Consider the following 27,998-nt stretch of genomic DNA (forward strand, 5'->3'; position numbering starts at 1 on the left):
GGGAAGAGGAGAAAGCGAGAGAGAAAGAAACCCACACCTGAATCGTGTGATCATAGCAGAAGACGGAGGAACATGACCATTCGTTGCGGAACCATTTGGAAATAAGCTTGCTTAAATCAAAACTACGATGAGATGAATGTTGGAAAAGACCAACAGTGACTAGAAGCTCATGGCCTGGGGCTCATGACTGTTATCTAGTATGTAATCTGGTCACCTCCTGGCTCATCTGTCACGCAGCCTCTCTGCCCAGGGTCCTGCTGCCATGCACGGTCATCGAAGCCCATCTGCATGGCCAGCGAGGAGCCAGGAGAAGGGACCGCAGTGTGAGGAGAGGCTGCGACAAGCCTGATTTTGCTACCTTCCCGTTATGTCACCTTTAATAAATGCTCTGTTTCCGCGGTTAGAAGGACCAGGATATATGTTGGCCTTAAAATAAAGGCTTGTAAGAAGTTTGCTTTACGTGTGCCGCCAACCTGAGGAAGGGAAGCCCACCATCATGGTACAAAGGGGGACCTTCTTGTGGCCATAAGTTTATCAAAAGGCTGATGAACTTCTGACATCTGTGGGATAATTTGCTGAAACCTATGGGAGGCCTGGATTTCCCTTCTTGTTCTTGGGAAAAAATAAAATAAATTTGGTTTAGTTGAGAGGAACTTAGAAAATGCGAAGAAAACACCTCTTCCAGGAAGCCTTCCTGGGTGCCACCCACTCTCCTTCGTTTTCCCACAAGGACCCAGGATTCGCCTGTCGAATCTTTTGGTAAGGTCGTGATATCGGAACACTTCCTGTCACTCCTCCTCCAAGACTATCAGCCCTGAGGGCAGAGACCAAGCAGAATCAAAACTTATGGACCGGAGGCCCGGGCCTGCTCAACAGTGTTTCTTGACCAGAACAGAAGGCTTTCAGCCAAGAATCAGGAAAGGGTCATACCATTCCACATACTGTGCCCTCACTCACCCACTTCTCCAATCCACCATTGCCACCAAGGGTGAGTGATTTCAAGCTTAGTTTCTGCCCAGCAACACGACACCTGTGTTCTCTTGTGTAAGTCCCGGCCCTTTGCCAGGTGGGTACCTTTATTATACTCATTTTGCAGATGAGAAAGTTGGACACTGAATACATGAGTTATTTGCCCAAGGGCACACAGTGGAGTATACACGGCCCAGAGTTGGTGCAGTGTGAGGGTGCTGTGAGAGAGAGCCTCCCCCCAGTCCCGCTGGGATGGGGGCTGGAGTCCGGGGAAAGGGCACGCATCATGAAAAAAGGCTGACAGTGACTCAGGGCTGCAGGCCAGCGGCGAGCTCCCCACCAGACAGACTTCTCTGCTGCTCGGCAAAGTGGGCCATCTTCAGGAGCCCTCGTCTTTCCGGGGCTGGGCCTCCTCTTTGGAACCCCTGCTCCACTGAGCCCTCACCTGGCAAAATTGATCTCATTCATCGAGAAGCAGTTTAATGTCACCTTCTCCACAGGTGAAGTCCTCCCTTTCTCCTCAGAAGGAGGAGGCCCGCGCAGGCCTGTCAGAAGAGGACCCAGCACCCCCCAGGGGGACTGACCGGGGGAGCTCTGGGCTGTTTCTCTGACCGTGGGTGGCCCTGGAGCTTGCCTTGCGGGCCCTGAGCCAGGCCCATGCCCTCTCCTCCCTCTAAGTCACGGGTGCAGGATGGCACCGGCTACACTACAGGCTTGTGAGTGATAAAGCTCTTTGGATCCTGCGGCCTGCGGGCAGCAGCGATGTTAACCAACTCTGAAAAATCAATTTTCTCATGCTTCGATAGCAAATGATTCTTTCTTTCCAGGAACGGGTCATAACGGACAGTCGGGCCATGTCCTGGTTAATGGACTTGCTTCTGGAGAGTCTGAGGACGCTCAGACATTCCGGAAACGCCGAGCTAAGAGGGCATCACTGTGCTTACACCTGCACGCACGTCTCACTAACAAATGACCAGGGTTTTCAAGGACGAAACTCATAGGATCTGAGGACGTTTCACTGCCCTGCCCCCAATAGTTAGGAAAGAAATCCAGTTGTGTCAACGAAAACAGAAACTTGCTCTCTAGCCCCTATTTTTGGCTCACGGGAGGACGCGCAAGATGCACCCTTCTCTGACTCGAGCGCGAGGCAGAGAGCGAACCCTGACAAGGCGAGGCTATTTTAGGAGAGGACAGAAACAGAGCTCTGGTGGAAAATGGGCATGGTGCCACACGTCACACGGCTGTCTGTCCATCCGGCGCCCGCCCCTGCCCCCTGTGGTCGCCGCCGGGTGGCCGGTCTCGGGGCTGGCTCCCGGTTGGTGACCGCTGGTGCCTTTCCTAACATGGCATCTTCCTTCAGGCTGGTCTATTCTCAACTGACCTTCCACAGCGAAGCCCGACACTTGTCAGAGAAGTGCTTGGATTAAAGGCTTTATTGGAAATTACGAGTCCTCCACCAAACAGAAGAAGACAGACAGTTTGGCGCCTCTTCAGGGAGGGAGACATGCCTGTTGTCACGGAGCCTGACAGAAGGCTTGTGGGGGCTGGGCGGGGATGTTCATAGGGGCAGTCACCTCGCAGAGGAGTAGGGCCGGGCGTCATTACTGGCCCTGGAAGGAAGAAGCAGAAAAGAAGGGAAAGGGACCCAGACGGAAATGACGTTTCATGGAGAGGAAGAAAAAGATAAAAAAGACCAGGGGACAAGACAGGTTGAAAGGCACCGAAAACTTTTTAAAACGGGGAAAAGGAAAAATAAATAAAAGAAAGATTTTCGTGGGGAAGAAACACGAGACAGATCACAAGATGATTCCAAAGCTCGCGTGTCCAATGTAGACACAGGATATCCAGCCGCTTAGAGCATCGTCCCCGTACACCAAGGTTACGGGTTCGATCCCTGCTCAGGGCACATACAGGAATCAACCAGTCAATGCATAAATCAGTGGAACAACAAATCAATGTTTCTGTCTCTCTCCCCCATCATTCCCTTCCTTTCTCTCTACAGTCATCCAATTAAAATAATAATAATAATAATAATAAAATTTTGGTGTTGCTGCTTTCGGAGCACCAGGGAGGGGCACTTTTACCAGTGTCCGACCCCAGCCTTTTGCCAGAACCCGGGGTGTCCCTGCAGCCGGGCACAGCCGCTGGCCACTGGCTGCTGGCCACTGGAGCGGTCCACTCATGGCTTCACAAGGCAGAGCAGCCCGGATTCTGCGAGCCCCCATTTCCCCAGGTAGCTGTCTAAATGAAAACCGGCGAGAACCAGCTCTGGCAAGTGTCAGGACCCCACACAGTGAGGCTGTAATGAGGAGTTCCTGAATTACGTGAGGTGACAGCCTGTACCGACAGAGCCCTCCCCGAGTCATCCTCTTGCCCCATTAATGTCGAGTTTAGAATTTCATGATCCTTACCAGGTGTTGGCCTTCAAGGTCAACGGTGGGGTTAAGTCCCCTGGTCCCGAAGACAGGGTTTGAAAGCAGACCTGCTACTCTTTCCCCCAAAAGTCAAATAAGCGTTACATCGAGCCCAAGTCGTGTGACTTAAATCCTCCTGCGCTGGAGAATGACCCTCGGAACATGGGCGGGCATGGAACCGTTGTCAGTGGTTCAATTCAGAGGCTGTCCCCAGCGCTGGAAGGCCCTGCCCCTGCCCGCTCACCCCGTAGACCGCTGCAGTCATCCTGAATGCAGACTGTAATTTCTCACTGACGTGCAGGAGTGAGGCAGGAAAAGCCTCCCGTCCTTGCGAGAATGTGTGTGTCCACCCTCCGCCCTGCGTAGTGAATGTGAGAGCTTCCCACAGACGATTCACGCTTCTTAACCCCCACTGAAGGAGTGACGTGCAGGGTCTGCCCCAGGGGGGACACCGGGGATGGGGGACATGCACTGCGGACCTCTCAGGGGCCCAGAGCTCGGGCAGGAGGCGGGACCGTACTAAGGAGACCAACAGACCCGCGAAGGAATGTGCTGGAGTGCCCGAGGGATGGTGACCTGCTCGGCACTGGCTGGCATGTGCTTGATCCAGTGAAACATGCGTCAAAATGACAACGGTGAACATGGGACAGGGGACACGGAACTCTCTGAGCCTTTCTCTCCATTTTCTGTGAACCTAAAACAGCCTTAAAAAAAAATCAACTTTTTAAAGAAATGACCAAGTGCCCAGTCTGCATGTCTCCCAGGGCCCCCTCAGAGGGGCAGAGACACATGGACACAGCTTGCCCTGCCCGCAGGTGGCTTCAGCCACAGCAGGGCCTGGAGACCCAGGGGCGGTCCCTGCACCAGCTACATCATCATTCCTGAGAGCGGCTCAGAAATGCGGGAACTGGGGTCCCACCAGAGACCCACGGACGCAGAATCTGCTCTTTAACAAGATCCCCGGGGGACCCGGAGGGCCGTTCAAGTGTGAGATACTCAGAGCAGGGAACACAGGATCCAGGTAGCCTTTCCAAGGCAGGGCCAGGAGAGGCCCTCCCGGGACGAGGGGCAGGACGGCTTCCAGGTGGCTGGAGCACGGAGACACAGCCAGAAGGAGGGAAGGACTCCTCGCAGGGAGACAGCGGGCAAGAAGCCCAGGGCTCGGGGTCAGAGGGCACGTTCAGGGAGATACTGGGTCACAGAGCAGGAAGGTACCCAGGGTAGAGCCCTCCTGCTGGGGCTCCGCCTGTCAGGTGAGAAGCCTGGGTCTGCTGGTGGAGGAGGCAGAGTCTCCCGAGTCCGGGCATCCTTGGGGCGATTCAAGCAGACACCAGGGCCTCTTTGTTCGAGCCCAGAGGGAAGAGAGGCAGGGATGGATGTGGGGGCCCCTGGGAAGCTCAGTGGGCAGTGATCCTCAAACTGGGGACCCCCCAGGAAGTGGAGTCATCATAGGAGCAGCAGGCCTTCCGCCCAGATGCAGACAGGGGAGGCCTGGCCACAAGGAGAGCCCAGGATGGCCATCAGCAGAGTCCCACATTGCTTCAGCCATGAGGAGGGCTGCCCCTCGGGCTTCCCAGCCTCGCCCCCTCCGGCTCTGCCCACTCCCGGGCACCTGTTCCCTCTCCTCTAGGTCCCAAAGGACAAGAAATGGCTGGATTGGCTCCATTCCTTTGGCACTTTGCTGAGAAATGGGGTTTCAGTGATGGGCATCCATCACGAGAGCGTCCCATTTTTATGGAGAGATGTATTCTGCTGCCCACAGGACACATCTCATCTTTATCCTAGTGGCCTCCACGTACACGCTGCTCTACCTCTCTGGCTGTTGTCCTGTGTCAAGGACGGTAGGGGATGAATGAAGCAGACATTATCTTTTTAGTAAGGTTTGGCTACTGTCAACGGCCACAAAAAGGGGCTCCCGTCATCCTTTGCTGATACAGGTGCTGTCTGGGGTAGAACTGTGTCTAACCCTCCCCTCCCCCCCAGAAAAGGTATGTTGAAGTCCTTATCCATGGTATCTATGAATGTCATCTTATTTAGAAATAGGGTCTTTGGATGGAGTCAAGTTAACATGAGGTCACTCTGGGTTTAATGGGGTCCTAAATCCAACAACTGGTGTCCTTAAGAAGAGGGGAGTTCTGACAGGGAGACACACACACAAGGAGGACCCTATGACAAACGGAGCCAGGGGTCTGCTCGCCGTGGAAGGCCACGGACAGCCAGCTATGTGGGACACTAAGGGGCGGCTTCTCCCCGTCACGCTCCGGGGGGACAGCACGACCCTGTCCAGTGCAGGCTTCCGTCCGCAGAACTGAAGCCGCAATCACTTCTGTCGTTTGAAGCCACCCAGACTGTGGTCATTTCTGACAGCAGTCCCCAGGAGACTCAGTCAGGGACCTTCGTGGGACTCTCTGGTCACAATTCTCAAAATGAAAAAAACAAAAACAAAAAAAAACACAAACAGAAAACAGCAAGAAACGAAGATAAATCCTGACGAAGCCACAGAAGGAGCTCCGAAGGCACACTGGTGGCAGGGTTACAGAAACATCTGGAGCGGAAGCAGCCCCTCTGCACAGACAGGGACTGCGTCCGGCTCTCGCAGCCCCTCTGCACAGACAGGGACTGCGTCCGGCTCTCGCAGCCCCTCTGCACAGACAGGGACTGCGTCCGGCTCTCGCAGCTCCGGCTCTCGCAGCCCCTCTGCACAGACAGGGACTGCGTCCGGCTCTCACAGCTCCGGCTCTCACAGCTCCTCTGCACAGACAGGGACTGCGTCCGGCTCTCACAGCTCCTCTGCACAGACAGGGACTGCGTCCGGCTCTCGCAGCCCCTCTGCACAGACAGGGACTGCGTCCGGCTCTCGCAGCCCCTCTGCACAGACAGGGACTGCCGTCCGGCTCTCGCAGCTCCTCTGCACAGACAGGGACTGCGTCCGGCTCTCGCAGCTCCGGCTCTCGCAGCCCCTCTGCACAGACAGGGACTGCGTCCGGCTCTCACAGCTCCGGCTCTCGCAGCCCCTCTGCACAGACAGGGACTGCGTCCGGCTCTCGCAGCCCCTCTGCACAGACAGGGACTGCGTCCGGCTCTCGCAGCCCCTCTGCACAGACAGGGACTGCGTCCGGCTCTCGCAGACCCTCTGCACAGACAGGGACTGCGTCCGGCTCTCGCAGACCCTCTGCACAGACAGGGACTGCGTCCGGCTCTCGCAGCCCCTCTGCACAGACAGGGACTGCGTCCGGCTCTCACAGCCCCTCTGCACAGACAGGGACTGCGTCCGGCTCTCGCAGCTCCGGCTCTCGCAGCCCCTCTGCACAGACAGGGACTGCGTCCGGCTCTCGCAGCCCCTCTGCACAGACAGGGACTGCGTCCGGCTCTCGCAGCCCCTCTGCACAGACAGGGACTGCCGTCCGGCTCTCACAGCCCCTCTGCACAGACAGGGACTGCGTCCGGCTCTCGCAGCTCCGGCTCTCGCAGCCCCTCTGCACAGACAGGGACTGCGTCCGGCTCTCGCAGCTCCGGCTCTCGCAGCCCCTCTGCACAGACAGGGACTGCGTCCGGCTCTCGCAGCCCCTCTGCACAGACAGGGACTGCATCCGGCTCTCGCAGCTCCGGCTCTCGCAGCCCCTCTGCACAGACAGGGACTGCGACCGGCTCTCGCAGCTCCTCTGCACAGACAGGGACTGCCGTCCGGCTCTCGCAGCTCCGGCTCTCGCAGCCCCTCTGCACAGACAGGGACTGCGTCCGGCTCTCGCAGCCCCTCTGCACAGACAGGGACTGCGTCCGGCTCTCACAGCCCCTCTGCACAGACAGGGACTGCCGTCCGGCTCTCACAGCTCCTCTGCACAGACAGGGACTGCGTCCGGCTCTCGCAGCCCCTCTGCACAGACAGGGACTGCCGTCCGGCTCTCGCAGCCCCTCTGCACAGACAGGGACTGCGTCCGGCTCTCGCAGCCCCTCTCCGCGCGGAGACGTGTCTCTGGCGGACACAAGGGCGGCCGGCTTCCTTCGAACAGAAGTCAACAGAACGGATCGCTTTGTTTGAGCCAATTCATCGAGATGCCAACACACGATTAATTTTTCAGTGACATTAAAAAAACTATGCAACGTCAAAGGGCTGCCCTAGCTGCAAGTGCTGTCACTCCTCTGAGTCGGCGGTTTTCTGAGAGGACTGGAAAGATACTTGTGTTTCGGGTCCTGGCTTCCTGCCAGACGGGCATCTCTACAAGGACGGTTTATCTTTCTAAAAAAAGCCTTCTACTCAGAATCACGCTTCGAGCCCTCCAACACGCGACCTGTGACAGGTGTCCACTTCCACGTGCGCGTGCACTTGCCGCGGGAAGAGCTGGAGAGAGGACGGGCCGGCCGTGCCCTTACCTTGCCTTTGTCGAAGTAGTGGATGCTCTCCTGGTAGAGCTGCTCCTTCAGCTGTCCCTGGGTCGTCGCCTGGTACCCGTCCCGCTGCGTGAGGTGCGCCGCGCACACGTCCTCCGACCACTGAGGCAGAAGCAAGGGGTGAGTCGTGCCACCGGGGCCGGCACGTCCAGGGCTGCCCGCTGCCCACCCTCGGGGCTGAATGCATGCAGAGCACGCACGTGGGGCCACACTTTGGGGACAGTAGCTGTCATCCGGCTGTCATGGGGCCTGGACACACGGGCAGACGTCTGTGCAGAGGCCACAGGGGAGGGAAGGACAAGAGGGAGGCAGAGCTGGGTCTGGACTCCCACAGAAGGGAAACCCAGCCTGTTCTGGGCAGCACAGACCTGCCGGCTTGCTGATCATGCCTTTCCACACCTGAGAGTCAGCTATGAGCCTGGTGATTGACCTGTGGCTGTCTTCCTGGGTGCCCGGGATGCTGGCCTCGGTCCTGTGCCACTCAGCAGTGTAATCGAGAGTGAAGAAGGCACATGGACCCCACTTCCAAGGCTTAAAAACAAGGACCCGATAGGAGACCCAGCTCCTTCCAGACGGGGTGCATGTCTATATCCTTAGCCCCGGGCACACCGCCTGGCACAGGGCGGGGGCTCAGCCAGTGCGTGTGCAAGCGTAGGATGTACCCCACGCAAGGGAAGAGCGCAGAGGTCTCGGTAAGCTGGGGGGACACACCAAAGAGGAGGTGAGCTCATTTGATAGGTAAACCCTTGAACTTGGGCTCAACAGACCAATGACATCAAGCGCGGGAGTCCATCAGACTCAATATTCAGTGAGGACTCGCCACTAGTGAGGAACTAAGTCAGAGGAGAGTCAGAGGGGCCTGAGCCGGAGACAGTGCTGTCGCCAATCAGAGCGTAATGACAAAGAGTGCCTGCAGGACCGAGTTCACGGGCACAGGGGGGCGGGTGGGAGGCACGGCTGCCCATGAGGGTCTGGGGAGACTCCTTGGAGGAAATCATCAGAATGGGCTGGCTTCTCAGCGGGCCCAGGAGGTGCCGCGTGGCACTGTTTCCCAACGGACAGTGACAGTGTTGCGATGAGCAACACGCTCCCAGGCTGCCCAGACCAAAGTGGGGTGTGCGGACCCTTGGGACTCGGGGCTGGTCGGGCCTCACCTGCAGCAGCCCAGACCAAAGTGGGGTGTGCGGACCCTTGGGACTCGGGGCTGGTCGGGCCTCACCTGCAGCAGTGGGACCTGCTGTGACCCACACTTTAGGGGGACATGACAAATGAGAGGAGCTGGCTGGACAGAAGAAATGACGCTGGGCACAGGGACAAAGGGACTGGCCTGCTCAAACGGGGAGCCGGACCCGAGGAGCTGGCCAGGCTCCCAAGAGGCTCGCCGTCACAGCACACACCCCTCCCCACGCTCCTGCAGCCCGACTCGGGCTGGACCAGGCTCCAAGGAACAGGGGCAGAGCGGGGCCCAGAATGGTCCCCCCACTCTAAGCACATCAGGCGAGCGTGAGACGCCTATTCGTGGTCTGCAAACCTTTTCACCACAGACTCAGACTTGCATATCATGACCACATCTGGAAGCTACAAATTCATTAATTAATGGTATTTTCACAGCAGGGCTAGATGGCTACTTTTCTGTGTGAGTAAAAGGAACCCTTTAGAGGATTATGAAATGTGACGATCATAAATCAGTAAGAATAAGAAAATTCAGGTTTCCAATGACTTCTTTGGATCTTAAAATTACTTAAGAAAATGGAATAGGCAAAGATCCTCTTATAACAGTGTTTTTCAACAGCTGGTGTGCGGTCTGGTGCTGGTCTGGCAGAAATTTCGAGCCAGTCCGCGTAAGAGTTAACCATCCTGCTGTCCTATGAAGATCACAGACCCCAACCAGTGGCTGGAAAACGCTGTCTACACCTCCACATACACAGGGAGAGGCGGGGCCTGATTGCCAGCTAGAGGCTAATTAATGCCTTTATTGTCCTCGTTTGTTGACAAAAATCTCCTTAACCAAAAAAAAAAAAAAAAAAAAAAAAGATTCCATTTGAAGATTTTTCGTTAAGGACCCAGAATGCACTTGCTATTGTTCTATGGAGAAGAATTTTGTTAAGAGTATATTTGTATACTGAGCAGAATATTGTCATGTTGTTTTTGTATAACAATACAAATGATGTTCTCCAGTGTGTTGATTAAGCAGCACACATTCCCATTTACGGTGGGATCAAATCCCATTTGGGAAAAACTGCAAAACATAACAATGTACAAGACATTGGAGACCAGCGGCGGCATTCGCACTTAACTGGGAAATTCAGAAGTCGCCTTGGAAAGACCGGGCCATTGGGTGTATTGATCCAGGTTGTGAAACACACCCCAAGGTGGTGCGAATCCAACAATTCAACAGATGATCGTTAACACCTGCACACATACTGTACATGTGCACACATGTGTCAGAGTTCACGCCTGACGAGCAAGCGGACGGCGAGTGTGCAGGCTGTCAACCTTATTTTGGTTTCCCCGGGTGCAAAAGAAATTTTCTTCCGTTTGCCGAAGCGCCTTGTTACGGATGCTTGGGTTCCTAAGATGTGCAGGCTTGTCAGAACGCCCAGTGGCACGGCTTGTGTCCGGCACCCCAACTCAGATCGCCGTGGTCACAAACGATGCTGCTTGGGGGGGGGGCTTTCTATGTTGTGAAGTCACAGGGGCTATTGGTGACTATTGACTATTGACGAGGCATCCACACCAAGCTCCTGCCTCAAGCCTCGCCATGTTTGCTTTCGAGAGGGCCCTGTGGTTTTCAGACCAAGGTGAGTCCCCCCTTGGGCGTCCCCGGGGCTGTCTGCGCAGATCCGCGTCAGGGTAGCCACCGCGGATTTCAGGACTGGGCCAAGGGCTGGAAGGTTCTCGCCTAACAGGGTCCCTCCTCACTGCCTGCCATCCTGCCGTGGGCACTGCTGAGTGCCCGCCGAAACGTACCCTTACCTGGATTCCTTCCACCCAGCTTCTGGGGGTGGGGGACAGGCCTGACTTTGGAAACAGAACTCCTCCAAGGAGCAGTGTTTACGCAGGGTCCCCGATTAAGTTCTAGTTCTCAACTGTTGTTGTTATCCATTTCTAATCTTTCTTTTTTCTTTTTAAAAAGAATTGATATAATTAGAAAGCTGCTCTCAGGACTTGCTCACATTTTCAACATACATAGACCTCGAGCTAGGGTAGGAACTCCTTCATCATGACCTGGTCCCTCTGCCCGGCCGGAGAAGGAAGGCATGTTTTGTCCTGTCTCTCTGCAGTCCCAGAGCAGACAGGTACTCCTTCTCGTGGCCGCCGTCCTCCACCGTTCACCGAGTCTTGTTGGTGCGAACAGGGACGGCGGCAGATCCCTAACTCTCCGCTGCCTGACAGCCCCGGGAGGGGTGCTCATGTGATGACGCTGCTTAGTGACAACCTGCGACGGACAGTCGGTCCGCAGGGCCGGACCTGTCATCACCGTAAATCCTCCATCTCCTGTTGATGTCACCGCATGTGGTCAGCACCCATAAATGCTTAAGTGAGAGGTTTACAAAAACGTCACAGGGAAAAAAAAAAGAATACGGTTTTAAGTCATCTGTGGGACGGCAGGGCCACCAGCGTGCGCGGCCGTGCGGGTTACCTTCAGGAGCTTGGCGTGGAGAAGCAGGGTGTACGCGGCCTCAGTGTAGTTGTCACACTCCTTGTGCAGGTCGCACAGCTTGTACAGATACCTGGGATGACAAACATTGGTGCGCTCTTAACACGTCCCCCAGTAACCTGTGCTGACGGAGGCGAGAGCTGAACTCTGCCCTCGGCAGGAAATCGGACCCGTGCACTCTTTTTGACAATGTCCACAATTCACAATGCCTGGGAAACGCGCTACAGAAGGCGTTAAAAAAACCAAACCAAACCAACAAGAGTAATATACAATGTATATATACCAACAAGAGTAACATACAATGTATATATACCAACAAGAGTAATATACAATGTGTATGTGTGTGTGTGTGTGTGTGTGTGTGTGTGTGTGTGTGTGTGTATATATATATAAATAAAATTTAAGTCCTCTCTCTTCAGAACAAAACTGAGGATGGAACAAGGAGGTCAGATGGCACTTCAAGGTTTCTCATTCCCTCCCCCTTTTCCAGTGTTCTCTGTACATTTAAAGTGAGATCACGTAACGCTTGATTGTGATTTCTGACATGGCTATGGATTCCAAATGCACAAATAATCCGGAAAAGTACAAAGCCGTAAGAAAGAAGGACCCCAGGGCTCACCATGAATACGATGCAAAGGTTGTCTGTGCCGTAAAGAAATGAGGGTTACTTTTTCATGTAAAGCAACCTCTAGTTCTGGATTAAAAATAAAAATGAAAAACTGGACTGTCTTCCCAAAAGTTTATTATTATTATTATCATATGGTACTATTTTTTAAAGGAGAAAGTAAAAATAATAATAAGAAGAAGAAGAAATAGAAGGTTAGAAGACCACTCTCGGTGCGATTAAACCCACCGTTGTACACTAATGCCATGTGGGTGGTATCCTTCTCCTGGTCTTCCGAAGGGACTGTGGCTCAGGTTTGACACTGACCCCTAATGTGACTGAGGACAGGGATCGTCACATCCCACCACACTTGGGAAAAAGGCAATGATGGGCCCAAACCCAGCAGACAATACAAAGCAGGAGACTACGGTGGCAGAATAAGACTGAAACATTTTCATAGCACCTATTTCCAATAAAATTAAAACTGGGTTTCCCATTTGATCCTATGGCTTCCTGAGAAACATTACAGTTTGTGGTGATGCCTTTTTTCAAAAGGGTCCGATGATTCGGTCAAGAGGTACAAAAACCCTGTGAAATCATCATTTATGTCTTTGCTTCTGAGCCGGCTACGTTTGAACCCCCGCACCCCGATCCCCGCCTTGTCCTGGACGGACGACAGCACCCAGGCTCGGAACACCTCTGGGTGCCCCTCACCATTCAATGTCCCGCGTCAAGGTTTCCCAGTGGTTCTAAAACACGTCTTAGTGTGGCCCTGACAAGGGACAATGATTAGACACGCAGAGAGCACAGACATGCGTGATGCCTACCTACCTTATATACATTTCTTCTCTTTCAATTTCTTTGTAGAAATTCTGAAAAGAATCAAACCACAATTGTTTTAGGAAACTCGTTCTAGAGAAGAAGTGACATGCACATGAAATCTTCACACAGTTCTTCAACTTGTGTCCAACCCAGTCGAATGGACCCAGCTCTCTCTTTGGACTAACACCACAAAGTCACATATGATGTAAAAATTAACTTATACGCTTCTTTTTTTTGGGGGGGGGGGGGGAGGAAGCAATTCTAATGATTGTATTTCCTGCACTGAAAATAAAATTCTATCCAAAGATTTGACATCTCAACCATGCTTAACCATTGTCATCTCAAAATAAGTAAGTAAATATCCCAAATTTGGGAATAAGCATGATTGGATAATTCAAAGCCTGCTGGGCTTAGCCTAAGTGCCACAAGAAGGTGACAGGGTACCCAATGGAATAGCCACTTGACACATGGATGCACCTATAAAGTCAGTTCAATTAAAACTAAATGACGTTAAAAATTCACTTCCTCCATGGTACCTGCCACACTTTGAGAGCTAGGGCTCGCGGTCCTGGATTGAACGGTGCTGACCCAGAACACACCCACCACCACAGAAATCTCTATTGGATAGCACTGCTCCAGACAGACAGACCTTCCCAATGACAGCCAGAAGACAGGCTGCCACTTTGGGAGCAGCTGTGTGTAACATGGATGGAGAGAGGCTAGTTCACAGGGCCTGTAGCACAGGTCAGTTATTCCCACACGGTGTAAACTGTCTTCTGGGTGAGCATACACGAGTCTGTCAAACTTCCTATGTCTTCATGTGGCCATCTGTCAGCACTTCCACACACGGATCTCAGACGGACGGTGCAGAAGGCACCTAAGACCTGTGGTGTGAAGGCACCAGCGGCCACTCTCCCTGTGACATTCAGCACCTGACCCGAAGTCAGCGTGGTGACCCGGGGCCCGAAGTAACAAGGGAGGAACATCATGAAGGCACGTGTGGTCTGGTGAGATGAAATAGCCTGTTCAGTTTCATTAGCAAAGAAAGACATTGCTCGCACAACTGAGCTCCCTGAAAAGAAATGGTAAGTGAGGGAAGTCAGCGGAGGGCGCGTTTAGAAAAACGCGCCGAGATCCTCACGTTTTGCTGCCTCAGAGACCTGAACGTCCTCTGGCTCACAGGCCGCGGCTGGGGTAACGTCCTCTGGCTCACAGGCCGCGGCTGGGGTAACGTCCTCTGGCTCACAGGCCACGGCTGGGGTAATGAGGGTATTCTCAGCCGACGGCCCAGAGTGAGGTCTCAAAGGCACACGAGGAGCCCTTCACCTCCAACGCTGTCTCACTCGTATTGACAAAGCCGCCGTTTCACGCCACCCTCTCTGGCTCTCCTAGTTTTGATCCTTTCCTATGCTTTTGATCATTCCCCTTCATGCCGTTTCACATTGAGGATGGCGTACGACCTTCCTGTCTCTCCCCCGAGCCAGCCAGCAAGCGAGGGAGGGAAATGTCTTCTGTTTCCTGCCGGCCCGAATTCTCTCTCCTTTTGAGGTCTTCAAAAGCCTCTCCAGGGATGTGAGGACGCTCATCTCCAACCCCGGTTTCTACACAAAAACCCCTGCGTCTCTGTGTGAGCGTGTGGAGGCTTGGGTGCTCCATTCGTGGGCTCTGCAGGTGGCATCCTGACCCACAGACCCCTCTCTCTCCAGTCCCCTCAACGCCAGGGCTGAGGTCCGGGCCGGGCTCTGAGCCTAGCGGCTCCCGGAACCACCCCAACCAGTACCAGGTCCTCAGCTCAACCCCACCAGCGTGCCCTGAGCCTTCAGAACACACACTTGGCCTTGAATTTCAGTAGCGTCCTCCTTCATGGCTTAGGCGGGTGCCAAGACACTTAGAATTTCGGCAAGAACCGCCTTAACTGGCCTTGCAAAGGGGCCATGCAGAGAGGAACTCCTCTCGGTAAAAGAACAAGTCAACCAGCCCCAGAGATGGGCGGACAGACGGTTCACTTTGTAGAACCACCAGACAACGCAACAGAATTACTGACCAGCGAGGACAGGTCGTGTGATGATCAGGTGACCAACGCACGTCGACAGAACCCCAGACGTGCCTTGTGTGGGCTGGGGACCACGTCTGGGGGACTTGGCCTGCTGCAGAGTGACTGACCGCTCATGTCTTTTCTATTTTTTTTTATAGGTACAAGAAAGACTAGGGCATGAATGGCCCACACAACACAGAATGTGCCACTCATCCCATCTGTCCAGAAGCCACAGCATGGGTTCTAGAGGAAATTTGACAAAGGGTCTAAGGGGCACCAATACAGCCTCTGATCCTTGTTTGATTTTCCAGCATTAGGATTTCTGCTCAGTGACGCATGGAGGCCACGTTACCTACTTCTAACATACACTTAGATATACATCTATTTTCATCCGGAGGGACACAGAGTCATCTTTACGACACTCTTAGTTTCATTAAAAAAAGATAAGGGTAAAAATAGACCGAGAAATTAAAAATACATTTGTGTTTCTATTTTGCATGTCTAAACGTGAGCTGGGCAGTGAATAACTAAGACACAGTTTTCTTGTTTGTTTTTAATCCATAATCTATTTTTATTTTTTATATTTTTTGTTTTTGTGATGGGGGGGTTGATGTGGGAAATCTAGAACCACGTAGAACAAAGCCGAAGGAGAGATTCCTTGCTTTGCGGCCTTGGGACCGGCAAGGGAGTTAGAACCTCTCCCAGGGCTGGGAGCTGGCTTTTCTGGCTCCTGTGGGAGCAGGAGAGGCAGAGAGGAAGGTGTAGGGAGCTGTGACCCCAGACATGGGGTCCTGCAGCTCCTGAGAGCCATGAGCTGGGCCAGGCACCCCTGTAGCTGAGTGTGTCCTACAGTTTCCTAAACATTCATCGCCCGGAGGCATGTCCTGATGTACCACCAGGTGCCAGGGCGTGTGTGCCCACAGACCCCAGCCACGCCGCGTGACGTGACAGCCAGTGTGCAAGCAGTCCTATGGGTGGTGGGGGGCGTGTCTACCCAGCCATTGCTGTGGTCACACATCGGTTTCCTGTGGCCACCGTAACAACTGATCATGACCTGTCAGGTTCCAGAAAGCCGAGTCTGAAATCAAGCTGTCGGCAGGCCCACGTCCCCTCCGAGGACTCTGGGGATGAGTGCAGCCTTGTCCCTTCCAGCCTAGGGGTCTCGGCTGTCCCTTTGATGAGGGTGTCTCAGCACCCTCACCTCTGCCTCCGTCTCCATGAGGATGTCTCTGTGTCACTTATAAGGACCCTTGTCACTGGATTTAGGAACCTCCTGGGTAATCCAGGGTGACGTCATCTCAAGATCCTTAACTGAATCATTTCTGCAAAGAGCTCTGTTTTCCCAAATAAGGTCACATTCACCAGGTTCTGAGGATTAGAACCCGGCAGCATCCAGCTCATGGCGGGACACATGGACCATCTCTGAACAAGGAAACCCTCAGACCCGTAACTACCAGGGTGCCACCTGGCGACCACCTAGGACAGCTCGTGCTCACTCCCACAGGAAGCATCCGGAAGGGAGCCAGCCGGCTGTGCAGACTTTCCCAGAGCAGAGCAGACCTGCACACCGTCCTTCAGCAGACGAGGGTGTGAGCAAAGGAAGCTCGCCCTGCCCGGGAAGCGCCCGGGCCGGACACCTCGGGGCTCGAAGCGCCCCAGCGTGTGGTGGGGACGGGGCGGGGGACACGGGGGGACGGGGGACACGCCACGGCGCACTCACCAGCACGTTGACGGTGCAGCTCATGCGGTTCTCCTTGTTCTCGTCGTGCATGATGGTTCTGTAGTCCAGCAGCCGCTCCATCAGGCGCACGACCAGCCTCACGAAGGTCTCCCCCGTCTTGGCGAGGTACTTGTGCTTCCGGCAGTGCTCCAGGAGTCTGCGGGGGGGGGGGGGCACAGGGGGCCCCGTGAGCCCCGCGCTCTCCGGGACGACCATGTCCCCGTCACCAGCACACTGTCAGCATTGCCGGGCTCCGGGACGACCATGTCCCCGTCACCAGCACACTGTCAGCATTGCCGGGCTCCGGGACGACCATGTCCCCGTCACCAGCACACTGTCAGCATTGCCGGGCTCCGGAGTCCATCGGCCTCCGTCTGAGACCTCCTGCCCGTCTCTGCGCCGACCAACACTTACATTTTGTCAAACAGCACTTTGTACTGCTCGTCTCCCCGGCCGCCTTCCACCTCGTGGTCCAGCTTGGTGATGATCTCATTTTCGAACTGAAATGAAAACAGAGGAAGTGTCAGGAATCGGAGCGGCGGAGAGTTCGTTCCCTTCGTGGGTGGAGCGTCCACGGCACACACACCGGCGAGGGAGCGCCGGCCGATTGCTCCCCTATGCCTCGGAAGCCTGATTTCAGGTACCAGTCGCCGTCCCCGAGCCCTGGACAGGTTAGCTCAGCTGGTCAGAGCATCGTCCCAGAACGCTGGGGTTGCAGGTTCAAGGCCCGGTCAGGGCACATACACAAATCACCCGACGAATGCATACAGACGTGGAACAACAAGAAATCAATATTTCTCTCTCTCTTTCCTTTCCTCTCTCTTTCTCAAATCAATTACATAATAATAGTAAGAAGAAGAGTTGCTGTCCCCCAGCCACTGGCGACGGTGGCAGATCCCCCGTCACAAGGGAAATCTTGCTTTTCCTTCCCTTGGTCGAGGGACGGAGGCATGCCAATTCTGACAGTCGGGACATGAGTCAGAGAGAGAATGACAAGGAAAGAGGAGGGGGATGAAGGGGCTGCGTGACAACGTGTCTCACACGCCGTTCTCCGAGAGAACAAGCAGCATCTACAAGAGCCCGGGGGTTCTGGGGAGAGAACAGATGGCGTTCGCTTCCCAGCAATCTGAAAACATCCGGAAGCCCTTCCCTGCCACTCCTCGAGGGAGCCCAGGGAGGCCCTCCCTCTGGCTGAGAGGATGCTGTATGAGACGAGAGAGACCAGAGAGGCGCTGGCTCCAAAGACGTACCAGCGCCTCCCCACAGCTTCCGAGCGGGCTTCCTGAACATCGTGAGGTGGGCGGGGACCGCCCGAGCCGGCTGGCTGTCTCTCCAGCCCACGCTTTCCGGAACACCCCGTGGCTGATCAGGCTGGAAATAACGAACTAGCCTGATAATGACGTATAATGAACGCACCCACATCCTTGCTGCGCAGTCCCCTGTCCCTGGCAGGACTCTGAGCGGCCTCAGAGCTGGGATTCTAGCCAGGTGACTGCCAGGCTGTCGGTGGCCCTGAGGTCACCCACAGACACCTGGGACAGGTAGGGAGGCGGGGCAGGGAGAGGACGGCAGGAGGAACCGTAGCCGAGTGCAGGAAGCACACCCACCACGGCCGCGGGCCGCTGGGACCCCTCTACCACACACGCCCAGACATGTGTGCCCAGGCTGCCACCCAAGTCCCCTGCTGTTGTCAGGATCCCATAAGAGTTTCAGCCGCCTGAGAGCAAGGATTCCCTTCTTCCTTGGTCACTGCTGTGTCCCCAACACCCAAACAGGGCCAGGGATGCACGCATGACGTCCACATAAACTACTGGATACACTCTGTGCTGAGCTGGAACTGGGGTGGGTGGGTGGGGATTAATGTGTCCGCAAAGGAGCAGACCCTCCGGTTGCCCAGACACGTGCTCTTGTGGCCACGCCAGCCGAGCGGTGAACACACTAATCGAAGCGCCTGCCGCAGGGACGGCAGATGCCACTCCTGCCCTGGGGACTCAGGTGGCGGCTGATTGTGGCCCCCTGTGAAGCAGAAGGCCGGAGGTCCCGGGAGGCCCAGGGAGGAGCCCGAAAGCAAGTCCAGGCCTGTCTGACCTCGACTGGGCCCTGCGTCTGAGCCCAGCGGGACCCTGCGGCAGACGAGAGGAGCGGCAGTCAGACCTGCGGAGAAGCATCGGTTCTTGCTGGACATCAAGGAGCGGCCACCTGGCAGGAAGCTGGACCTTGGAGCAGCCCTGTGATCCCCTCCCCGACCTTCCCCTCCATCTCCTCTCCCTGACAGACACACACCCTCCTTTTCATTCTGTTTAGCCTCAGAAGAGCAGGGATTCCAGGAACACAGAAAAAGAGATGGTTTTAGGGAAGAAGAAAGGACAACCTGCTTTTTTTTCTCTTTTTTTTTTTTTCCCAACTGAAGTCTGACAATGATGACTTCTATTGTGAACGAGCAACCTTTTGATAGTAACCCACTATTACTCTGCTCTGTACAAGAACAGGTTCGACCCAAGGCAGTTCTTCTCCGGAACCCAGTGCAGGGCCGACCGCCGGCGTTTTCGGACAGTCTCCCCCACATTGGCGCCGCCATGGGGACCACCAGAGGCTGAGTGCTGGGCGAGGGTGGGTCCTTCAGAACAGAGAGCTGAGATACAAAGCCAGGCTGAATGCAATTAACACCCACGATTCAAGTCCACGCCTGTGTCCTGAGCACCCAGGGAAAAGGCACCGGGAACACAGAAGAGCTTGCCTCACTCTCCCATCGGCGAAGGCGCGGGGGGTTTCCGGGGGGCTCGCCCTAGGTAATCAGAAGACACTGGAGCTTGTCGGGGCGGGGGGGGGCTACCTCCCGGAAAGGGCAGGTTTCCTGTTTCCACGTAAACCTCGCTGTCACAGACGATGTGACGAGGAAGCCTCCCACTCAGCGAGCAGCCTGCCTATCCCATTCTGACGGAGGAGCTTAACGTGTTCTAAAAAGACTGACTGAGGAGTAAATTGGAAGAACACAGCTGATTCTAATTTTACCCACCTAGTGTTGACAAGTAGCAATTTACCCAAACACCTGGCAACCCTGCTCTGCTTCTTAGCGGAGGATTCGTCGACCTCCCGCTCTGCGGCGAGCTGCTCCTATACCTTCCCAGGGTCTCTGCGGATTTTTAGCCGGACGGACAGAACCACCGGCGAGGGCTGCACGCGTGTGTGGGTGGTCACCGTCATCAGGGTGAAACGATTCTGTCCAAACAGATTGGAGGACGTGCATTTGTTGACGGAGCAGGGCTGGTCTGATAAAAATCGCACTGATCACCTTCGTCAGCGCCTGCTGTCTAGTCATTTGCAGCTGGGCTCTCTGCCGGCCAGGAGGAAATCTAGCAAGGGTCTACATGACGGCTCAAAGGGTGGCAGAAGCCCGCTTGCATGAGAAGAGGGATCACCACACAGGGGTTTCCTCTCTTCTGCATGACCAGTATTGCCTCAAGAATATCCACAGGGTATCCCACTAAAAACACGGAGCAGAGCGTCTCTGTGCGTGACTCCAACACTGGCAGCCCTCCGGGAACTGAGGACAGAAGAGGCCGTCTTTGAATGCAGGGCTTTCTTGGAAGGGGGCTGTTCTAGTGCACGTGGAGGAGCTCAGGTGGGGTGTGGGGGACTGTGCTCGCAGGGGCATTGACATGGCTGTTAGTTCCACTGACGCAGAAAGGAATACGGCTCTGCCCTCCGTGCCACTGTGACCCTCGGGTTCCTGGCTCCGACGTAAGGGATCACGGGGTGCAGGACTCCACCCTGGATAATCCAAAGGCCAGTTCTCTCCATGCGTAGAGTGTGCACCTTTGTTTTGGGTTCAGTTTACCATTCTATCACTGCACGGAATGTATGAAATGTAAACACGCCCTTATAAAATAGAGGAATCCCGATTTTGCGGACATCCGTCCGCCTGGGCTACGCAGGGACCATGTTGGGAAACAGGACCCGGATGGAAGGGCTTGCCCAGTTCACCACACCGAGACCGCGCTCGGAGGATGTCCAGAACTGCGTGGGCTGCGGTGGACCCTGCGTGGACGGTTGGCGCTGTGCCCTGCAAGCTCCACCTTCACCTGCTGGTCAGCATGGCTCTCCAGCTACCGGACACAGGACCATGGTCCTAGGCCACCCCCCCCCGGGGGCAGAGACAAGGAATTGGGTGTCTGCTTCTGCACGTGCAGGCGGAGCTGAGCCCACCCCCCAACGGCAGAGCCACGTCCGTTCTCCTCGGCAGCGACAGGAGTGGTGGCCGGAGAACATCTCGGAACTGTAACTGCACCAAGAACAGGACACGCGGCTGAAAGCAGGAGCTGGCGCGGACGGGCAGGGAGCAGCCGCCTGGCGCTCCGGCAGCCTGGGACCACGGGGCCTGCACGCCGACATCCACCAGGTGCCCGAGTCCCCGCGCCCCGTGGCTCGGCGCGGACACGCGGGTGTTTTATGTACTGCGTTCCTCTTCCTTAACCACTCTGTAAACTTAATGACACACTTAGTTAATCTTTGGCGCTCCGCTCCCCGCATGCTAAGATCCTCACATCCTTCTACGTCCCACAAGCAGGCGGCTGGCTGACCCAGAAACTTCTGTGAAGTGCTCAGGAGCCCAGAAGCTCCGAGGCCCCATACCTCAGCAGCCTGGCCACGCCTCCGACAGGTGTGTGACCCGGATCCAGGAGGGACTTCGGGGCATGCATGCAGTGACAGGGCACACCAGGAGCATGCCCTCAGAGGGAGGCCATGCAGTTCCGTGAAGGGAGATTGTGGGAGCAGGGGCATCTCTTTTCTGGAGGCCTTTTTTTTTTTTTTTGTGACAGAGACAGAGAGGGACAGATAGGAACAGACAGACAGGAAGGAGAGAGATAAGCATTAACTCTTCGTTGAGGCACCTTTGTTGTTCATTGATTGTTTTCTTATATGTGCCTTGACCGGGGGCTATAGCAGAGCGAGTAACCCCTTGCTCAAGTCAGCGACCTTGGCCTCAAGCTGATGAGCCTTGCTCAAATCAGATGAGCCCGCGCTCAAGCCGACAACCTCGGGGTTTCAATCCCAGGTCCTCGCAGCCCATCCCGACGCTCTATCCACTGCGCCACCGCCTGGTCAGGCAGCTGGAGGCCTTTGAAGGCCAGAATTCAACATAATCAGGTCTCCTGGAGTTGAGGGCATTAGCATCCATGATCTCCCCATGTGCTTTGGGTCTGCAGTCCCATGAAACAAAAGAAGCCCGACTCTTGTCCGTGTTTCCTGGTTAAGCATCCAAAACCACAGGCCCAAGTGTGACTCTGAAATGGGAATCAAAATAAACCAACCCACCCAACCCCAATTCCAACGAATTGAAGAATAAACAAGCTGAAACGGCCACCAGACTCACTCCCACACACATTACAGTGACAATGTACTGGCTTCCCCATTGAGTAGCACAAGCGGCCGACACCTACTGTGGTCACTCGATTGTTTGCTTAAGGTCACCAGCCTGGGCGGTAGGCAGAGGCCACTCAGAGAATCAGGAACAGCGTGGGCACAAAGCCTGTTCACGTTCTGAGACCGTTACAGCTACCTGGGACTTTCTGGAGCACATGACTGTCCCTCCCCGAGAAGACGGGAAGATGCTGTGGGGCCTGTTCCGTCCCCTTTTTACGAATGGTCTGGAGACCGCATGTTGTTACTGCCAACTCATAGTTGTGAGTTCTGTATTTTCCAAAGACGTAACAAATGGAGTTCTTTAAAAAGGTGCCAAAGAGAATTAAGGTATGCTTTACTTATTTACTTTTAACGAAGCCAAGTCCAGTGAGGCTGAGGCTGGCGGCTGGTTCCTTCGGGGCGGGGATGCTGTAAGGTGGGGTGAGGTGGGTTTCAGGGCAGGTGGAGGTCCACGAGGTAACATGAGGCAGCAGGTCTATACAGATAGCATACAGGGCCCTAAGACACTGATGTCCGAAGCTCTCATGCTGGCTTGGCGGACGCTGAAATCTTTCATGGAGAACCTCACCTCTGGGGAAAACAATAACCACCACCACTATTCCCCCAAGTTCTAGTTTAAGTGGCAATAGCCCCTCCTCTGGGGCGGGCACAGGGGACAGCAGACACCACTGGTGGAGGAGTGGACATATTGCAAAGACAGAGACCAGAGAATGAGTCCCCGCTACCTACGAGGACCTGCCCAGAATAAATGGCATCACACTGCCCGAAGGCACGGCCTGCAGTGCGGGGAAGCGTGTCCCGGGCCACCGCGACCGGCACATGGATAATAGCACGCTGCCACCAGGCCGGTCCACTCACTGCACACAGACCGACAGGCAGGCCCAGTGACAGCCAGGCAAGGACACCTATTCTGGAAGAAGATTCACGCCCCTTCCCGCCGCAGTGGCGCCCAGAAAGCAGACTCCCGGGGAAAGGCTGTGTCAGAACGTGCTGATGAAATGTGGGCGGGGCTGATGAAATGTGGGCGGGGCTGATGAAATGTGGGCGGGGCGGCCGGGGAACAGGGGGCACCCTGGGGAGCCCTGGGCGCGCCCACCTGTGACGCAGGCTTCTGAAGTCCCAACTGTGAACTGACGCAGCTTAATCTTGAGTAAAACGGCAGGGTTTTCTTCTGAGTCTACAGGGTGGTCCCCTCCCTACTCTAACCGCAAGAGAGGACGCATGAGTTCGCCAACGTAACCTGTTCACCGCCCAATGCCCACAGGCACGGCACAGAAGGTAGACAGAGCCTCGGCTCCAAGTGAAGAAGTTTTGTAAACATGAAAAACCTTAGGGTCCCTCTCACCCTGTGACGTGTGCACACATCTGTAATAAAAGGGGGGACGGTATAATAAGCCCTTGTTGATGTAGCTAAAATGGTTCAGTAAATGGATTGGTGGCGGATGAGTGAGACTCCAGCCAGCCAGCCTGTCCTATCGGCACCCTGAGGAGGAGGCAGAGACGTGACCACCCCCTGCATATTCACTGACACCCCCTACGAGGAACAGGAGGGCGGGCCTCGTGCTCCAGGAGCGCAGCTGATAAAAGACAAGCGTTAATCCAAGGACAGAGAGCAGCTAGAAAAGACACAGCAAGTCCAGGGACCCATGCAGGGGTCCGGGGTGGGGCCCTGAGCTAGGGACCAGGAGACACCGACGGACGCTGGGGAGAAGACAGAGGGAATGGGCACGTCACTGCCACCACCGTGGAGGACAAGCGAGGACAGGCCGGGTCCCCTGGACCCAGACGCCTATGACAAGGGGCCAGCAGCCATGGGACGACGGGGAAGCAGCGGGTCCAGGAGGAATGACGTTCCCCAGTGGCACTGCACCACGTGAGGTGGAGGGGGGCTCACAGAAAGAAGAAACAAAGCATCCCGACAAAAGAGGAGATGCATCTCCCCCCAATTCACAAGCAAAGATCCATAGTACAGCCGAATGATTTTCCCTCCACGAATCTTCGTTTTCCTGCTTCTATTTGAGAAACCTCTGTTGCGTCCTACCCACTCGCCTGCCGTGGGTCCAGCGGGCAGCGTCCTCACGCGCCTGCTTGCACGACACACATCCGGGCGGGCGTGTTGAACGAAATGTGCGTGACTACCTCACGGTGTTGTTTTCCTGGGAAGACTTCCCCCGAGTGAGAGGACACGAAGCATGTTCGCAGGAGTCTGCCGGGAGACAGATGTTCTAAAGCCACAGAGAGTGCGGAAGGGAAGAGGGGGCCATTCAGAACCCGGACTCTCGTTCCTGTCTCTCTCCCGGCTGCCCTTGACCTCATTTTGGCCCAAAGATGGCTTAAAAGAATAGCGAAGGCCGTAACACTTCCAGGGCCTTTGTTTGCCTTTCCTGGGCTGGGCAAGGGACATCTGTCTACCTACATTTTCCTCTTGTCCTGGTTTCTTAATTCCAGGGCATTTTTTCCCCAGAAGGTCTTCCTTTGAGCTGGATTCACAGAACATTTAGAAAGTCAGATGCATTTTTTTTTTCAGCGCAAGGAAAAGCACTTCAAACAGCAATTCCTGGTTCTGGTGAGTTGGCAGTGAGACTGGACCACGCTTTAGTGCCAGCAGCAGTGGAGATGGGTCAAATCTTACAGCAATAATAATAATAATAATAATAATAATAATAATTTGGCCATAATGTCAAAAGTCACAAACCACTTTTTTGAGAACGTATATACCGGGAGAACTCGGAAAGAAAGCCAAGCTCCGTGCACGCACACTGATTCTGAGTAGTGGAAAACCTTCCCACCGTCTAGATGCCCAGTGAGAGGGGATGAATCAGAGGAGATGAGCCACGGCATCGATGAGGCGTCGTGCCAGCTCTCACATCGCAGTGAGCTGCTGCGCGGTACTCAAGGAAGCTGTCCTCGCTACATTGTTCAACAGAAAGAACAGGAGGGTTTGGACAATGTTTACAACACTACACTTAAACCTGTACAATGACAGATTGTCGACCCGCGGGACAAACACAGCTGTTCTTTGACAACAGACTCTTTATTTTGAGAAATAAATAAATGTAAGGAAATCTTCCTCACCCATAAGAAAGAAATGAAAGAAGGAAGGGAGGGAGGGAGGGAAAAAGGGAGGGAGGAAGAGAAAGAAGGGGGAGGGAGGGAGGGAGAGAGAGAGGGAACGTGGCCTTTCTGGGTTTGCTTTGATTTACCTCTCACAACATCCCTTTTGAGTACAATCTGTCTTTATACTCAAGTTAGAGCTCTGAATTGGAAACTTAAAGATGTTCAGTGACCCGCTCAAGACCCAGGTTGTCCCAGGCTAAGCCAGGAATCACAGTGCCCCTGACTTCTATGCCTAAACTCAACTCCACCTCACGGATTGCCCTCCTTGTCCTTCGTTCTGGGAAATGGCCCCACTGCTCCCCCGGGACCCTTACTCCCCCCCGCAATGATGACGGAGAATGACCAGTGAGCCTCTGCGAGCTACCCAAAGCCCCCAAGCCGACAGCACCAGGTGGGCACGGAACACCTGCTCGAGAGGTTAGACCCCACGAAGGTCACGCTGCCTCGAGCGAGACAGTGGTTTTCCTTTCCGCTTAGGAAATTTTTTCCTCAAAATCCCTCAAACATGTGTGTAAAATAAGAGTTCACTTCCTTGAATTCCTGTAATATTTGAACAAAGGTTGCTTTCCACACAGAGGACGCCCGGCCATGGGGATTCCTGTCCAGGCTCCTGCGAAAGCATCACGGCCAGACCCCTCGCCCGCTAGAGAGAGCACGGCCGTGCGTCCGGCGTGCGTGTGCAAGCCTGCCCGTGAAGGCGGAAACACCGCACTACGGCCCTGGTCTCCAGGGGAGGAGGCTGCCTGACTCCTCAAGCACGAATCACGGCGATTTGGCCCTTCCTGTTGATACAGCGTGTTTCCAGCCCTTTCCACACACTTCCTCGGAGGAATACCCCTCGGCCCCAGGGCACAGGCCAGCAGCCGGGACACACACTCCGAGGAGACTCCAAGCCACACCTTCGGACTCTAAAATCACCTAAGCCGGCCAGAAGCAGCCGGCCCGCGAGAGAACACGGACACACCTGACTCAGAGCCCGGCGAGGGCCCAGACCGAGCAGGGTCAGAGAGAGGCTGTCGCCCAGGTTTCCTGCCTACATCGCTCCAGACAAAAACAAGCAGGCAAAATCGAAAAATAGAGAAAATTTTCTTCCTACAGAGGAGAGCAAAAAGAACACAGGTTTCTTCAAAAGGGAAAGTCCGAGGACCTTCCTCTCGTAAGCTGTAGGGAACTATGTTTTCCAGGGTCAACACCTTGAACTCCAGAATCACCTATAAATTGTTTTCAAGGCACCGGGGGTGCTCGAGTTACAACACAGTTCCATTCCTACGACAGCGATGTGACCTGGATTTTTGTGTGAAGTCGAAACACACCCTAGCCTAAGGTACTTACCTACCCTACCACAGCTGTAGAATCATCTTCTAGATCAGTGCTGGTCAACCTGGTCCCTACCGCCCCCTAGTGGGCATTCCAGCTTTCATGGTGGGCGGTAGCGGAGCAACCAAAGTATAAATAAAAAGATAGATGTAACTACAGTAAGTTGTTTTATAAAGATTTATTCTGTCAAACTTAGCGAAAATCCGACATAGTATACTTGGTAAATAGTTATTATTGTATGCTTTAACTTGCTGTAACTCTGCTTTATAAATTTTATAAAGTAAAGTTACTTCCCTACTTTATAAATCACCACGACTGTGGAACCAGTGGGCGGTTAGAAAATTTTACTACTAACAGAGATACAGAAATGGGCGGTAGGTATAAAAAGGTTGACTACCCCTGATCTAGAACATAACAAACACAACTAAGCCACAGAAAAAGGAAAAGGACATAAATACACTGTACTGTAGGAACAGAAGAAAAAAATGACAAAAAATGAGTGCAAACAAAAGTACGACGCTAACGGTGTAAGTCGAAACACTCATGTCTCGATCTTTTTTTAGTTTTTATGGGAGTGAGCGTCGTAAACTCGAAACGTCACATATCGAGACTGCTGTCACCCGAGGACCCCTGTATTGACCACCCCCAACACCTCCTTACCATCTGGAAGCTCCGGGTGGAGTGGAATTCACACTGCATCATGTCGAAGAAGATGGGGATGGTGGCCTTGCGCAGCTCTGTCTCAGGAACAAGCGTCATTTCCAACATCGGGCCGACCATTTCCGGAATAAACTTTATCTTGTGCTGACCTTGAACAAAGAAATGCATTGTTCAGACACTTAAAAAAAATGATTCTAGGAGAGGCTGCCATGGACAAAACAGAACAGCCCAGACAGATCACTGGGATGCTGACCGCCAGGACCGTGGGGACAGGCATCCATTTCTTGTCTGCGGGCATGTCGAACGCGCCCAGCCACCCATCTAAGAGGAGGACGGCATTCTAACAGTCGTAAGCGAAGCTATGAAAACATCTGTCCCACGTCAAGTCTGTCGTCGTGACTTCGCTGTTACAGAAGACGGACGCTCAATGACAGACCATTTGATCGCACACATCAAGGTCATGAGCAGCTGATGCGCGCTCCACCTTGGACAGAGCAGCATGGGGAAGGGAGACAGGACACTCCGTATCTCACTGTCCCTGTGGACGATGAATACAGGTCACTGCAGCGAGGGAGTTAGAGCAGGCGGTCCCGTGGGCTCCCTCTCACTCCAGCACCTTGTAAAGAGGATGTTTCCATTCGGCACCTCTGCTAACAGTAGGCTGGGACCTGTGTAACCTTCCTGACGACTCCAATCAGAAGTCCCAGCACAGGCCTCGGCATGGGGAGTAGTGAAAACAAAAACAACTCTGCCTTCTACGGCTACTGTTGTCTGACTGGAAAGATGCTTATGTAAGTAACTACTTTATTCATCTTAATGCACCTGTCTTATCCAGATTTGACTTTCAAGGAATTCTGGAAAAGGGT

At 54.4% G+C, this 27,998-nt stretch overlaps 1 protein-coding gene across 2 annotated transcripts in view; it reads right to left on the bottom strand.

The window, feature by feature from the left end:
* LOC136384597 (dedicator of cytokinesis protein 1) overlaps positions 1-27,998 on the bottom strand; it is a 432,442-nt gene that overhangs the window by 39,347 nt on the left and 365,097 nt on the right. For both annotated transcript variants that reach the window (XM_066354964.1, XM_066354963.1), the window contains exons 33-38: positions 27,133-27,281; positions 17,029-17,114; positions 16,615-16,771; positions 12,869-12,909; positions 11,416-11,506; positions 7,755-7,874 (exon numbers count right to left, since the gene is read on the bottom strand). In XM_066354964.1, the coding sequence (XP_066211061.1) occupies positions 7,755-7,874; positions 11,416-11,506; positions 12,869-12,909; positions 16,615-16,771; positions 17,029-17,114; positions 27,133-27,281 (644 nt within the window). The remainder of the gene's footprint in view (positions 1-7,754; positions 7,875-11,415; positions 11,507-12,868; positions 12,910-16,614; positions 16,772-17,028; positions 17,115-27,132; positions 27,282-27,998) is intronic.

Source organism: Saccopteryx leptura, chromosome 13, assembly GCF_036850995.1.
Source record: "Saccopteryx leptura isolate mSacLep1 chromosome 13, mSacLep1_pri_phased_curated, whole genome shotgun sequence".
Taxonomy (NCBI): Eukaryota; Metazoa; Chordata; class Mammalia; order Chiroptera; family Emballonuridae; genus Saccopteryx; species Saccopteryx leptura.